The 15,113-nt window shown below is 34.9% G+C and overlaps 1 protein-coding gene across 1 annotated transcript; it reads right to left on the reverse strand.

The window, feature by feature from the left end:
- Positions 1-708: 708 nt before the first annotated feature.
- Positions 709-14,878, reverse strand: LOC127851289 (uncharacterized). Its single transcript, XM_052384982.1, has 4 exons — positions 14,794-14,878; positions 7,645-7,744; positions 4,525-4,593; positions 709-3,504 (listed from the first exon to the last, which is right to left on the reverse strand). Exons 2-4 carry the CDS (start codon positions 7,702-7,704, stop codon positions 1,450-1,452), a joined length of 2,184 nt encoding a protein of 727 aa, XP_052240942.1. The 5' UTR covers positions 7,705-7,744; positions 14,794-14,878; the 3' UTR covers positions 709-1,449.
- Positions 14,879-15,113: the final 235 nt, after the last annotated feature.

Raw genomic sequence — 15,113 nt, forward strand, 5'->3', positions numbered from 1 at the left:
TAAATGTATTTGAATGTTGTAATTTAAGGTGGGTTCTTACATCAGGATAACATTAAACTGGTTTTTAAAAATGCAAGTCTTATATGAATATTCAAGAGCGCAACCGCGAATTTTGGCAAATTGCGGGCTCTCTGCGTACCACTCAGCACACTCACTCGTTTCAAGTTCTGAGCGACATCTAAATCCACAAGCAAAGTATCTATTATATACAGCTAGTGTATGCTGCTCTGGTGCTGTCAGTCTTTCCAGTATCCGCAGATTTAAGATCACATTGGTAACTTCTCAGATTGATGCAAATCCTACGAGAACACAGTGGAGATATGGATCACGATATCTAATAGGCGGAGAATGTGCTTTTGTTTTAGTCAATTTATAAGAGCCAATGCTCAGATCCGATCATATAACGAATATATTGGTCGTTTGTTCGCTCAGCAGAAAAGGTTGAAAGTAAAAGCAGTTTAGTTATGTTTTAACAGAAATAGACGCACTGGAAATAAAACAAATGAAAAAATGAGAATAAATTAATTTCGATGTTATTGTCTTCTCGGTTTATCATGAAAAGGAATACACAGTGTTGATTGGCGATACGTTCGTCAATCATGCATTGTCTGTTCTGAGGTTATAAATCATTGATTAGAGATGGATTTTATCACTTTTTGAGCGCACATTTCTACGCACATCAAGTGTAAATGAGTGAATAAAAATATGGACATTGTTAAACTTGGTATTTTATTGTGTTCAAGTACTATGTTTAAGATTTAATTTGCGAAGAACGAGAAAAAGGTTAACATAAGCATTTCGTGCTCGGGTAATATACACAAAATCATCAATTTAAAATGTACAAATGTATTCATAGCAAACAAGCTCTATTCATATATGTTCATTATTCAATGCATTAACACATTTATGTATCAAATCTTTATATTCTCCATCCAATTCCTGCGCAATTGAGGAAGATTGTATGTAGCTTACATCTTGATTTTTTATTCATTTGTAAAACAATTTAATTACAATTTGAACCGTAAAATGGCTTATTGACCTTCCTGGACACACGTATATATTCCACGTGGAGGTAAATATATGAATTATATGTATAGTCGTAGTGGTTGATTATAACTTCTGATTCTAAAGTGCGTCCAAAAGATTCATAACAAAAAATATAAGAGCACGTGCATATAACAATTTACACATCATCATGCGTATTTGACAGAAATAAGTGAGTATTCAACACACCAATTCAGAGTGTACAATGTAGCGATGTTAATATTTTGAAACATACAAATACATTGCCTCTTCTTACAGTATACATTGCCTCTTCTTACAGTTTATAATACATGTACATATCATTAAATTACATAATCGAGACTAACTAACTGGTCACAACTATCTTATATTTAACATAGCTTTATAGTTATTTGTTTAATGTCGTTACATTGCTATATTGTTCTTTTAACCACTTATGAGACGCATAATACGCAGGACGTGCCAGTTAGCGGCGTTGTTTGTACGACGACAACTCAACGAAGACTCGTAGTAATGTAACGCTCCTGCATAGTCTCCTTCCATTTCGTAACAATGCCCGAGCAAGTTCAATGCTGTCTCTAAGTGATACAGGTTGAGTTGATTTCGTATATCTATATAAGCCTCGAGGACCCCCATAGCATGAAGCTGTTTGTCACGTTCACCGAGTCCCCCATACGTGAGATACTGCAGATAGTGTAGGAATGGACGGGCATCCACCTCAGCACTGTCAATCCATTGTTTATCAATGATATCTCTCTGTGCCATTTCCTCTTCAGTGATATTGCGATTCATTTCAAACAATAAAATTACAGGGGCACAGTGCGATTCCTGTCTTAAAAAATTTACACAGAATGCTAATGGAGGTTCACTGTTGTCAGTGTTGCCTAATAGCATATCAGCAAACACCTTCAGATCCCTGTCTCCCGTTAGTCTTCTAAATACACACAGAGCCTTGACCTTGCTGGGATACCTCCTCTCCACATCCTCCAACACTCGAACTGCCGCTTGTAGATGACCACTGCAGTATAGCATAGAAGCAAACTTTAAGCGACTAGAAGCTACATCCGAATTTAAGGAATATCGGACACGCCTTATATTTTCGCTGTCAAGAACGTTTTGTAGTCGCAAATAGTAAGATGATTGAACTGAAATGTGTAACGCATAAAAGTGTTTAATCAATTCAAGAGCAGCAGTTTTTGACATGACATTCGTTGAGTTTTCAATACATTCAAAACAATTGTGTATTATGTATTTTAATTTATGCTCGAAGGTTGTATGAGAACTGCTCAGTTTATGTTTGATAACTGTTAACACACGTTTCAAACTTTCCAAGTACTCAAACTTCAGCAGTAATCTGATGCTGTTATGTAATAATACACCTCTGAGTTCTCCAGCCTGTACAGTATGCCGCATACTACATGCTTGTAACCGACATCCTATATTATCTATACCAATACAAAAAACATCTTGTAAGTTATTACTTATCAACGAGTCTATATACACTAAAAGGCGTTTCTGCAGCAACTTTGAGAGTTTCCCATCGAACAAGTTCACACCTTCTATGATATAATGCGGAAGCCTTCCCAATCGCAGCCATCGCCTTAATAAGTGTAAACAGAGCAAAAGTACAGACATAAGGTTGTGTTCGCACCACAGAGAAGGATGTGTTCTTTCCATGGTGAAAAACATTATAGTTTTACAATGAAAGCTTGTAATAGCATCCCCCACAATGTAAGCAAATAATGATTTTTTGATAAGTTTTAAAACAATGTTACATTTTATTTGAGTCATATTGAAGCTAAATGTCAACATTCGTTCTATGAGGTCTGGAGACAGTCGCCATTCTTCTCGCTTGTAATCACTGTCTGGATGTCCTGCTGGTACCAGGAAACACGGAGCTATCCGTGCAGCCTCGAGAAGCTGAACAGGTGGCCAGTGTTTACCTCTACATCTGTCTATCCAGTGCTGTATTTCAGGAAGAGGTTTGCGTACATGAAATGTACATGATACTTGATCTCTAGTATCATACGCGATTTTATTTTTCCATCTTTCAGCGCTGAACAGTATTTGCCCAGAATCTTTCCTTACGAACATGTCATCGGTCAGACTGGTCACTGGTTCCGGTGTGTCGGTATGGATGACTTGTAGCAAGTACTGTTGAGGTGGAGTGGTGTTGTCGTGGAGCATCAGAAGGTTATACATCCCAGTCCTCCAGTCTTCCCAGACTGTCATGATATTACATTTGTTGTCGCTTAATAGGAAATCAATATCAGACTGGAGACCGGGAGTTGTGGTCCCTTCCGACTGGCTCCCGAAATGAAAACACTCAATGTTGTTTCCTTGTAGTTGAAATGCTATTTTCTCAATGTGCTCCCTCCGCAAGAAAGTTCTCCTCCGCTCCAATACAGTTTCCTTCCCAGCTCCACTGTCGTCAAGTGCGCCAAACATCCGAATAGACAATTCTGCGAAATGCTCTGGAATCTAAATATGCATATATTATATTACTTTCAATTAGGTTTGATCATTTGTACGTATATATTGAGCATAGTTTTGCAATGTTTTCGATACACATTGCGTATATTATTTGTTTAATTTTATATCAATTAATTACATGTTTCTGTTGATAACTCTTTACTAGTACATCTTTTATCGTTTGTATCAAACATGCAGCAGGTGAAATATATCAAAACCAAATGTATTGATAGTACTTAATATAAAATAGTTTTAAGTATGTAAGTATATTAAATCGTCAAACACGTATACGAGAACTGATAAATCCATACGCGCGCTGATAGATATAAATCAGATATGATTCAAAACAATAGGCTGAAGTCTTATTTAAAATTGTAATTTGCTCCGTTTATGTTAATGTGGATGCCCAGGTTGCCTGATTGTGAGTTGGAGACCGACCTGTCGGTTCGCAGGCCTGCCAGTCGTTGTTTCAGTTAGCCAGTCAGAAAGTATATCAGTCACTCCTTGTGTCTAGGCTGTCTATCTATATATTTGTCTGTCTGTCTGTTCCGCTATGCCTGTCCAAAGAAAGACTGACTTACTTCTTCAACGATGCCTGTCTGTATTCTTAACTTCAGATTAGCCTATGCAGTCATCATAGGCTGATCAGGGACGACACTTTCCGCTGAAAGTGGATTTTTTTCTGAAGAGTATTCTTTTAAAAGAGAAGTAAACTAAAAAGCGGAAAGTGTCGTCCCTAATCAGCCTGTGCGGACTTCACAGGTCTGTGCGGAATACACAGGCCGGTACTGACTCGCTATTGTGGGACGATATTTTAGGCACATGCCTTAAGCCCCGTTTTCACAGAGCGCGCCTCATGTATATATGTGGCTTTCTTGTCTGTCTATTTTTACATTTCTGTGTGGTCAACAATTTGTGTGTCTCTCAGTCAGTTTGCCCGTATCTCTGAGAACGTGTTCTGTATTCCTTATGTTCAGTATAACCTTACAATACAAACAACTAATTTTCAAACAAATGCTAATGATATACCTGCATGATTGATTGAAGGTTTTGATGATGCTTTTTGTTCGACGCTCTTCTGACACCAATATCGCTTTCCTAATAAAAAACATGTACCATGATTAGCAAAAATTATATACTAGAAACTCTATTTATACGATTCGAAATTTTGATGAAAATATAATTACAAGTTAATATCAATTTATATAAAAGAACACACCAGTTAATTACATGGTCCACTTGATCAAAGTGACTTGCCTGTCATTGGCTTTTATGGATAATCATATCCAATATATATTTGAATCAGATTGTTGAAAATCACAATGCATTAATTTCTTATGTTGTAGAATAAATACATAATTTTTTACTATTAAAGTGTTTCGCTAGTGTATTCGTAAAAAGGAAATATTTAGAGGATAATACACGGCTGAGCCGGGGCGGGCAGTGATTATCGGCCCGCAGGGAGCATAACGGCCCGTATTAACGTCTTTAATATATACCCTACTTTGTTTTGTTTATCTTTGTTTTGTTACGTATTTCTGTGACGTAATTTCTGTGACGAAACTATTGGGACGTGGAAAGTTTATATAGAATATTTTGGAGCATCGAACGAAAACAAAAACGTATTTCGGATTGTGCATTTGTCGTGCACAATTGGAAGCTTTGATAAAATTCTTGTAATCGCGCCGACAAGTAATTCAATTTTACAAATCGTGTTTTTGGTGACAGTGGGTAGCATTCGCTACAATCGTTTAAAGGGGCCTTTTCACAGATTTTGGCATGTTTTGAAGTTATTCATTAAATGCTTTATATTCATAAATGTAAACATTGGATCGTAAAAGCTCCAGTAAAAACTCAAGAATAAAATTTAAAAAGAAAAAACATTGCCTGGAGCAGGTTTCGAACCAGTGACCCCTGGAGTCCTGCCGAGGTCCTGACGTAAAATCGCTTTAGCCTTCTCGGCTATTCATCCGAGTATACAAAGTAGTGTATTGTATACCTCATATACGCAATCTTCGTAGTTTCACAAAAGTTAACGACAACAACAGAACTTTCCAAATTATTCAATGTTTCGCGTTGCAACGCTTCATAATTTTTAGGTTTTAAAATCGTCAAAAGATGCATATAATGGCTATATTTGACCATGGTAAATGTTAAGTAATACTGTTTCCTTACACATATCATAACTAAAACAAAAATTTGCGAATCTGAAACAACTTTTTGCAATTTTGTCAATTTACAAAAACGTGAAAAGATCCCTTTAAAAAAGTATGATTCAAAATAAATATAGATAAACGAATAGAATACAAAAAACGGATTGCACATCGTTGTCATTTAATTATTGTAAGCATCGGATTAAAGTTGTCATAGAGATAATTGTGTCTTTTATTTTTAAAATTTTGCTGTTTGGTGAATCCTGTTTAAGCTTAAATAAAGGCATCAATCTAGTGTGAAGCACTGCTTTAGTTTCAATCGATATTTGTATTATCCCAATTGTGTGCTACCTGTCATTTAATAATCTAATAATGATTGATTATTTCGTTGATTTGTGGCTAAGGCTGAGTGTGGACGCAATTTTTTTCCAGTTTAACGTCACACGCACATATTCTGAGGGCCGATTATAAATAATCGACCTTAGGGCCAAATATTTATAATGACCCCGCAACGGTGATAAAGGTACATGTATGACAAACTGTACAAATTTGTTACTATACATGTATATAGTAAGGTATGTATTATATACATATTTAGTTTCCTTTGGAACAAATGACACTCGAGCGTGGTTTATTGTGGCAATTATATTTGTTGATGCTCCCCTGAGAAGAATGTAGTTGTTATTTAACAAAATATGAAATATGAACCATTGGTTTTTACAAGGGCTGTTTGTAAAACATGCATGCCCCCCATATGGGCTCTCCGTTGTAGTGACAGCCATTGTGTGAATGTTTTTTGTCATTGTGACCTTGACCTTTGAACTAGTGACCTGAAAATCAATAGGGGTCATCTGCCAGTCATGATCAATGTACCTATGAAGTTTCATGATCGTAGCCATTAGCATTCTTGAGTTATCATCCAGAAACCATTTTACTATTTCGGGTCACCGTGACCTTGACCTTTGACCTAGTGACCTCAAAATCAATAGGGGTCACCTGCCAGCAATTATCAATCTACCTACGAAGTGTCATGATCCTAGCCATAAGTGTTCTTGAGTTATCATCTGGAAACCATTTTACTATTTTGGGTCACTGTGACCTTGACCTTTGACCTAGTGACCTGAAAATAAATAGGAGTCATCTGCGAGTCATGATCAATCTACTTATCAAGTTTCATGATCCTAGGCCTAAGCGTTCTTCAGTTATCATCCGGAAACCATTTTACTATTTCGGGTCACTGTGACCTTGACCTTTGACCTAGTGACTTGAAATTCAATAGGGGTCATCTGCGAGTCATGATAAATGTACCTATGAAGTTTCATGATCCTAGGCCCAAGCGTTCTTGAGTTATCATCAGGAAACCATTTTACTATTTCGGGTCACCATGACCTTGACCTTTCACCTAGTGACCTCAAAATCAATAGGGGTCATCTGAGAGTCATGATCAATGTACCTATGAAGTTTTATGATCCTAGGCCCAAGCGTTCTTGAGTTATCATCCGGAAACCACCTGGTGGACGGACCGACTGACAGACCAACATGTGCAAAGCAATATACCCCCTTTTCTTCGAAGGGGGCCATAACAAAATATGAAATATGAACCATTGGTTTTTACGGCAATCATTAACATATAACGCTAAAACAATTTTCTGAAATGTATCGTATAACATAATCGGTTTGTGCTATCTATGTTTCAGTGACTCAATACAATCACAGCATTTCCAAATGACGTTATATTTAGACAAACAATTACAGCAGAGCTAAGCCGGGCATGATCATTTATATCACATACTTTCTGTTCTTAACTTAAATTTCTACTGAGACAGCTTTTCGTAAATTTATTTACATTAAGTTAAAAATGCAATTTATTATGTTTCTCGTTTAAAGTAATTTCTGTGACGAAACGCAACAGTTTATGCTACTACAAGTATTGTGTAAGTTATAATGTTACAAAAACATGCTAACATAACATATAGGATTCTTTGAAAGCACAAACCTTGTTCTGCATCCTTGATTCTCTTGGCGCGGCTTCCATATCCACTGAAAGGTTCCACATCTTGCTAAACGCAACCTGTACTTCTTCAAACTCGTGTAACCTGAACGTATCAAGAATTAATTATTATTAACATTGATCTGCGATACTATTACGATGCTTCAAACGTTTAAATATAAGGTACATACCCCAATCAAATAAGAAACAATTTAACTCAGAGTAATATATTTATTTAACTTCAAAGCTCGCAATAAATCACATCATGGAGCATATTACATTTCGCGTACATAAGGCTGCACACAACAAACTTTGTAGCCACCAATGCGAGTTGGCCCCGGTCAAATTTGTAAATAAAGAGAACATTGCTTAAGTAAGCACTTTTTGAGTGTCTAAATAATAATGAATGTCAGGCTTGAGTTCTGGTGATTTTTCTTGGATGTTTGTAAGTTATCAAAACATTGGTATTGTAACTAAAGCTACATACAGGAAGTAGAATTAATGCAATTTGAAAACAGGTGTAATGCTGGCTCCGGACAGTATTTCTGTTGAAAATTTGGCGTATGGACATTGAACTATTACAAAAATAACTAATTAACACTAATGCGTTGATTTGTTCGGAAACAATACATATTCAATGTTTTTTATTCCGTTCGCTTAAAGATATTTAAGATACTGCATACTTTTTTTTGAACGTCAGCTGATAAATACGCGCCGATTTTAACAAACGTTAAACAACATTCTATCTCAGAGAAGTGGGAACACTGTTGAAGCGGAAGCGGTGTTCGTGATCAATATTTTAGCCATCATATTGTGTTAGTACTGTTTCTGAACCCGTCGTGGTTAGTTCATTGTTTACAATATATACCATGTACATTGAATTTGCGATTAAATAAAGAACATTCCTGACTTACCGACACACACATGAATGGTCATAATTATGGGAGCTTTTGCATTGTATATGATATAAAATATGCTTTATTGTAGTATAATTGTTATATCCAGGCCTTCATTTTTAGATCTAATATTATAAACAAGTGGGTCAAACGTCCAAGGTTACTTAACTGGTCCAATTATTCGGCCGGATATTCACCTTTTCGACATTATTTTAAGGGAGACAACTCTGGATGATAGTGAGGTCGGGGGGGGGGATACTCGATCACCTACTGCAGTGCGTCTGCATACAGTTCTGTGTTGAAGCAATTATAATTTCCCAATAATTTGCAGATATTACTTATATGGTATGATATTTTTTGTAATTTTTATTAGCTTAGTATCTTTGATTTAATTGTCATTCATGTTTATGCTTTATTTCGATTTTATTGTGTTTAAAATAGGTAAAAAAGAAACATGCTAAAGCGGGTGGGATATGGAAAAACATCTTACTTGTTAAGTTTGGGCAAATTAGAAGTTAGATGACATTTGGTAAAATACTTTTCTTTAAAAAGAACAATTATTTAAAAACAGATAACTTTGCTGTCTTTAAATGTTATTGAATGGTTTATTGTTATAACTTATAGAAACTTTTTTTCAGGAACATCACAGTGTCAGCATAAACTGGGATAGTGTATCTAATTCTGCATGAAGCTCAAGATTTCTACACCTGCAATTTTATTAACTCTTGCAATAAATATTATACATCATCACAGTTACATAACTATGTTCTTTGAAATAAATAAAATAAATATACTTCAGATGTGTGTCTAATCCATACCCTTACATTAAAAAATATCCTACACATTCAGAAATATAATAAAATGGATGGTGGTTTAAGTTGCTACACATCCAATGTTGTCATGTAATCATTTAACATAACATGTGATGTGTTGACATGACTATTAACACTGCCAAGAAAACATTTACTTTGAATTTAAATAAGTGGCCCTGGTCAAATGTCCAATGGCTTAATATCCATATGGGTTAAACTTTCACCTGTATCACAGTCATCCTTAATTGGTTGTGTGTTGGGCTATCCCAATTAACTATCCGTCATGGCAAATTTGTTCAAAAGAAGACAAGTATCAATGTTTGAAGAATTGTTATTGCTCTTACAGTCTTGACGCTAACCCCTAGCCAGACAGCCCGGGGCTAGTGATATGTATTAAATTTGGGCTATTAAAATTTCCTGATTCATATAGTCGGGCTAGTGGGTATTTTAATCTGTTCTATAAAGATTCAGGCTGCCCTTATTTGTTCAAAAATGCTAAAGTGAAGACTGCTTGTATATGCTGGTTAGTCCGAGACATTCCAACCAACAAGCAATCACTGTGACAGTCCAAATACTTTCTCATTAAAGTGTGTGTACATGTATTTGCAGGAGCTTGTGTGTGTGTTTTGGTACAAGCTCATCTCAAAAACTGATTCACTATTTAGTTTTTAACCTAAAAGAAGTAAAACCTGACTATAAAATGAATACTATCATTGTAAAGATTTTGTTGTCGGGATGAAATATAAACTGTAATCCCTATGATTAACAGAGAAAACATTAACCGAAAGCTTATTCCTGTTGATGTAGCAGAGCCAAAAGACCTAGAAGTATAGATGGTTTATGGGTGATGTTCCTTATGATAGTACTAGTAGGTACTAGTTGGTTCGTCTTTTTGGATACAACTAATACTATATTATTTTTTTCACTAATAAAATGGGGTTAACTTAGTAATCCTGCTCAGTGGTTGAATCTTCAGAAAATGTTAACATCAGCACATAGTTGCAACGTATTTGATACATGTATGCCGGTGACCCTCAACTGCAATTTTGGTAACAGACACGGTAGCCTAAGGTGTAATTATTTCTAAGAGATGAATCCCAGTTGAGGCTTAAACTTACCAACCCATGAGTGAGTCAGAGATCAGCACTCTACCGGTTTAACTGGCCGGGGTAAGCTTGGAATTGGGGACTTACTTTTGCTTAATAATGATCTTAAATAATATTATAGTTATCAGCAATATATTTTTATGTATTTTAAAAGCACAACAAGTTAGGCTTGCAACAGAAGTAATACAAATATATAGATTATTATACAATTTACAAATTTAATAATAAAATAGTCTTATGTTTACTAAAATGTGCAAATACAGTACACTCCACGCGTTTTCCCCAAAAAACGCGCTCCCTCCGCCAGGGTTGGCATATCGACCGGTCAATTGAGTATTGACCGGGCCTGCGGTCAATACCCCGTTAAAACCGGTCAATACTGGTCATTACTGGTCAATAATGGTCGATTGAAAATTGTAGCATTTAAACATCACAAAGGAGCTTTTTCATATTAAATCAATAATTATTCTGTATTTGATTCACTTTTTTAAAAGTTATTTATTGTAAAAAAAATCTTTAAAGCTGTAAAAATTACTTCTTTATTATTTATGAAAACGGCCTAAAATACATAAGGACTGAGGCAATATCTTTATCTCAGTGTATCACATCTGTTACTAAAGCATTATTACTATTGTAGTTACCACAGTATTCCACTTATCTATTGATATATCTATTTGATAAGCAGATGGACAAACTGAACTCTTGTGTTTTCTAGGGTCATAAATTTGGCCCCTAAGCCTTAATTGGTAATAAAATGCATGCAGTGTTATGTCTCTCATATTGACAATTAAACAAATCTGTCCTTAACCCATTCCGTGCGGGAACCGAATTTTAAAGGCCTTTGCAAACAGTTTGGATCCAGATGAGACGCCACAGAACGTGGCGTCTAATCAGGATCCAAACTGTTTGCTTTTATGATAGTATTCTTTGAAAAAAATAGAAGAAAATGCTAATTTTAGAAATTCTGCAGACGACATTTTAGCAGACGACAAATTTCCCAGCATGCAAAGGGTTAAGCTATATCATATCACTCACACAAAAGGAGATTACTTGCTATTAATTAAATAGTTACTTCTAACTTGTCTCCTTTCTGTATTAAGAGGGTTTTTTTCCTTTCATATTTTTAAGTTCAATTGGTATTCAAATGAATAAGCAATCAAAGTTCTTGATTTTGACAATAAAAAATGTTTTCCAATTGTGGGTCTACTCTAGACTCTTCTTTTCAATTATTTTTTCTTTTAATAATTATTTCTTATTATGTTTTTTATTTTTATATCAATGGAAAATAAAATATTTTTTGACTATTTTGTTTAAAAAGTATTTAAAGAAATCTATGCAAAAATACATGACAAGTAAGGGTCGTGTTAAAAAGGTGCCATTTAAGGCCCTATTAACAGTTTTGAATGCCCCAACCTGTAGAGGTGAGAAGACTGTAAGAAGACTGTGGGGACAGTGGGACATGAGGAATAACTCATAACCAGTAATTGACAGGTTCTTGTTGAATCAAGCACAGAATTATCTGAGCATTAATAATTCATTAGAATTGAAAAAAAGTTCAATCAACCAGAAAAATCCAATTGACCAACTTTGACTTATTGGAAAATTTTTGAGAGATTGGCCTACAAATTGCATTAACAGGTATAAAATAGTGGGTATTAATAGCTTAAGATATTATTGGCAACATGTCTTTTTAATTGATATTATCAATACTGTTTAATTAGGCATGGAATATTAATCAAAATTGGGGGCAAAGTTCAATCGAGCAGTATTGACCAATAATGACCACTTCGGGAGTATTGACCAGGACGGTTTTTACCGGTAAAAACCGCCGGTTAAAACCGGGGGCGGTCGATTGGTGCCAACCCTGCCCTCCGCAGGGTTTTTTCTGCTAGCGAGTGTTCACGTGGCGTTGAGAGAGCGAGGTGAACTCGATAAAACGCTCGGCGTTACGCCGCGTTCGCTAATTCCCGCGGCGTGTATTACTTTAGCCTAGTCGGTAAATGCAGACAATTTACCCACCTGCGATTGAATATACTGAACTAAAACTCGGTATGATGATTTGATAAACAATGTGGCGTCTAGATTTTTCCCGTATTTTTATGGCGGCTTATGTTTAATAAATATATAAATAAATATGGTTTTTAAAATGCTCACGTAACACATTTCAAACTCGCCGGAGACATATTAGGGAAACGTTTAATTATCTCACCAATTTGTTTACGATTGTTCAATAAATATGGCATCTGGGGTTAACAAGCTTTTAATAATTTGAACTATTCAATTAGAGTTTTGCCCATATAACCCAGTTTCGAATTTGGTCGATATATTTATTTCGACATTTGTCATCTGCGCAAAAAATGTGACCCCTAAAGTGTTCACAAGGTTTCCCTTTAGCAATTTAAGAAGAACTGCCCACCTCCTGACAGCCACGGTTTTCAACGAACCAGAACACATTTTGAAATCGGCCCTGATATCATTGTGAAGATTGTTATGAGATATTATCTCTTTCAAATTTAGCTATAAATGTAGCATCTAGAGCGGTCAGAAGGTTTCACTTTTCAATAAAAATTGCCCCGCCAACTTTTCAACGGACCTGAACAATTTTAGAACTCGGTCGGTATATAATTGGGACAAATGTTCTGACAAAAAATGTGGCATGCAAAGTGTTTACGAGGGGTTTCTTTCAGTTTACCAAATGACATAGTTTTTGTACTTACGCAATTAATTTTCTTACTCGTTCGCTGTATTACTAGCACACATGTTTGATCGATTATATGAAGATTGTGAAAACGTGTTGCCTCTAGTGTGACATAAATGTAAATAATGGTGACGCACGGACGAATGAAAAAATATTATCACAAAAAGTCTTTACGTTGTGCTCAGGTAAGCTAAACACAAGTAACTAATAGACCAGTTGATTGGTATTGCTATTGTTAGCCATCATTCATGCTTACTGGTTGGGAAAAACACTGGTAAGAGTAACTTAAAATATTTGCATACAGGACAAGTGGTTTTAGTCAATAAATCGATAAGATGTCAAAAAAAATCACTCAAACACCTTAATTTTAATGTATGATGTAAAAAGGTAATGCAACAATTGATGAGCACTTATCTAGGACAAACTATTTTGGATGTGTAGCAATGTCGTTGTAGATGTAGTTGTTTATTAAATGTTAACTTTTGGTTTACTTTTGGTTTCGTTTTTTAATTCTAAAAATGGTGCAGTGCCTTATAGATTTTTATATTGTTATTGCTGATGGCGCAGCGGGAAATACATTTAAGATGTCAAAATGATACAATTTATTTAACAAAGTAACGCTTAATTATGTGACTAAAAAGTAAAGTCTTCGCATAGATTTAAAATAAAAGTAGCATTTTCAATTGTATAAAATACATAATTTACCAATGATGCGTTAGGTATCGAGTTGATTCTACACGTTATGACGTTATGACATCATTAAACACGTCACCAGTTATTAGCCCGGATTTCGGGCTGATAAAAAAAACTTGAAAAACAAACGCAACAATTGAGGAGAAGAAAATACATATCAATTTGAATGCCAAAAACAGAGTAGTATTTACATGATAAGTAATGATCGACATGATCAGTTATCAATCAGTCTGAATCCAAAATCTGAGTAGAATTTACATGATAAGTAATGATTGAAATGATAAGTAATGATTGACATGATAAGTAATGATTGACATGATAGGTAATGATTGACATGATAAGGAATGATTGACATGATGAGTTATGCTTAACATGCTCAGTAATTGTTGACATGATAAGTAATAATTGACATGATGAGTAATGATTGACATGATAAGTAATTATTGACATAGTGAGAAATACTTCACATGATAAGTAATTATTGACATGATACGTAATAATTGACATGATAAGTATTGATTGACATAATAAGTAATGATTGACACGACAAGTAATGATTGACATGATAAGTTATTTAACAGTGTGAATGCAAAAAAGCATATTGAATTATTGCAAATAAAATCAAAACAGTATGTGTATGTAGAAATTGTAGGCAAATCATAAGAAATGTATATTATTATAAATAGAAATCCTCATAACTGCCACAACATCCATTATTTCATTACCAATTTTTTGATTATTTAATTAATTGTTGAGAAGTCTCAAATGTTATCACACTGTTCATATGTTCGAATGCAACACAACGAATGTAATTTACAATTATAGCTTTAACACGGTCGAATACTTCAAATGTCACTGCACATATTACAAATTATATTTTAGCAAAAGATCAAACAATCCTTAATAAACATGTTTTATAAAAACCAGAAGTAATACAAATAATAACTCACTTGTTCGTTCGAATTTATGTATTGTGACCATCCGTTGAAATCAAAAGTAAGTTGATATGAATTGTACGGAGATTTCCAATGACGCATTTAAATCGAAAGTAAGTCGATATTGAATTTGCGGGGATTTCCATTGACACAGAATTGTTTGGGTTGTTTCGACTTATTCATCGATTCTTTATTTTTCGTGTAATTATTTTCATTAAAAGGACAAGTAGTTCATGCTCTGTTAAATAACTTAACGTGGATGCATTAAAACCCATTTTCCAGAGCGATGCTAATATCACAATAATTCTTTTTTTCCAAAGAGAAATTAAAACAAT

This window comes from Dreissena polymorpha, chromosome 11, assembly GCF_020536995.1.
Source record: "Dreissena polymorpha isolate Duluth1 chromosome 11, UMN_Dpol_1.0, whole genome shotgun sequence".
NCBI lineage: Eukaryota > Metazoa > Mollusca > Bivalvia > Myida > Dreissenidae > Dreissena > Dreissena polymorpha.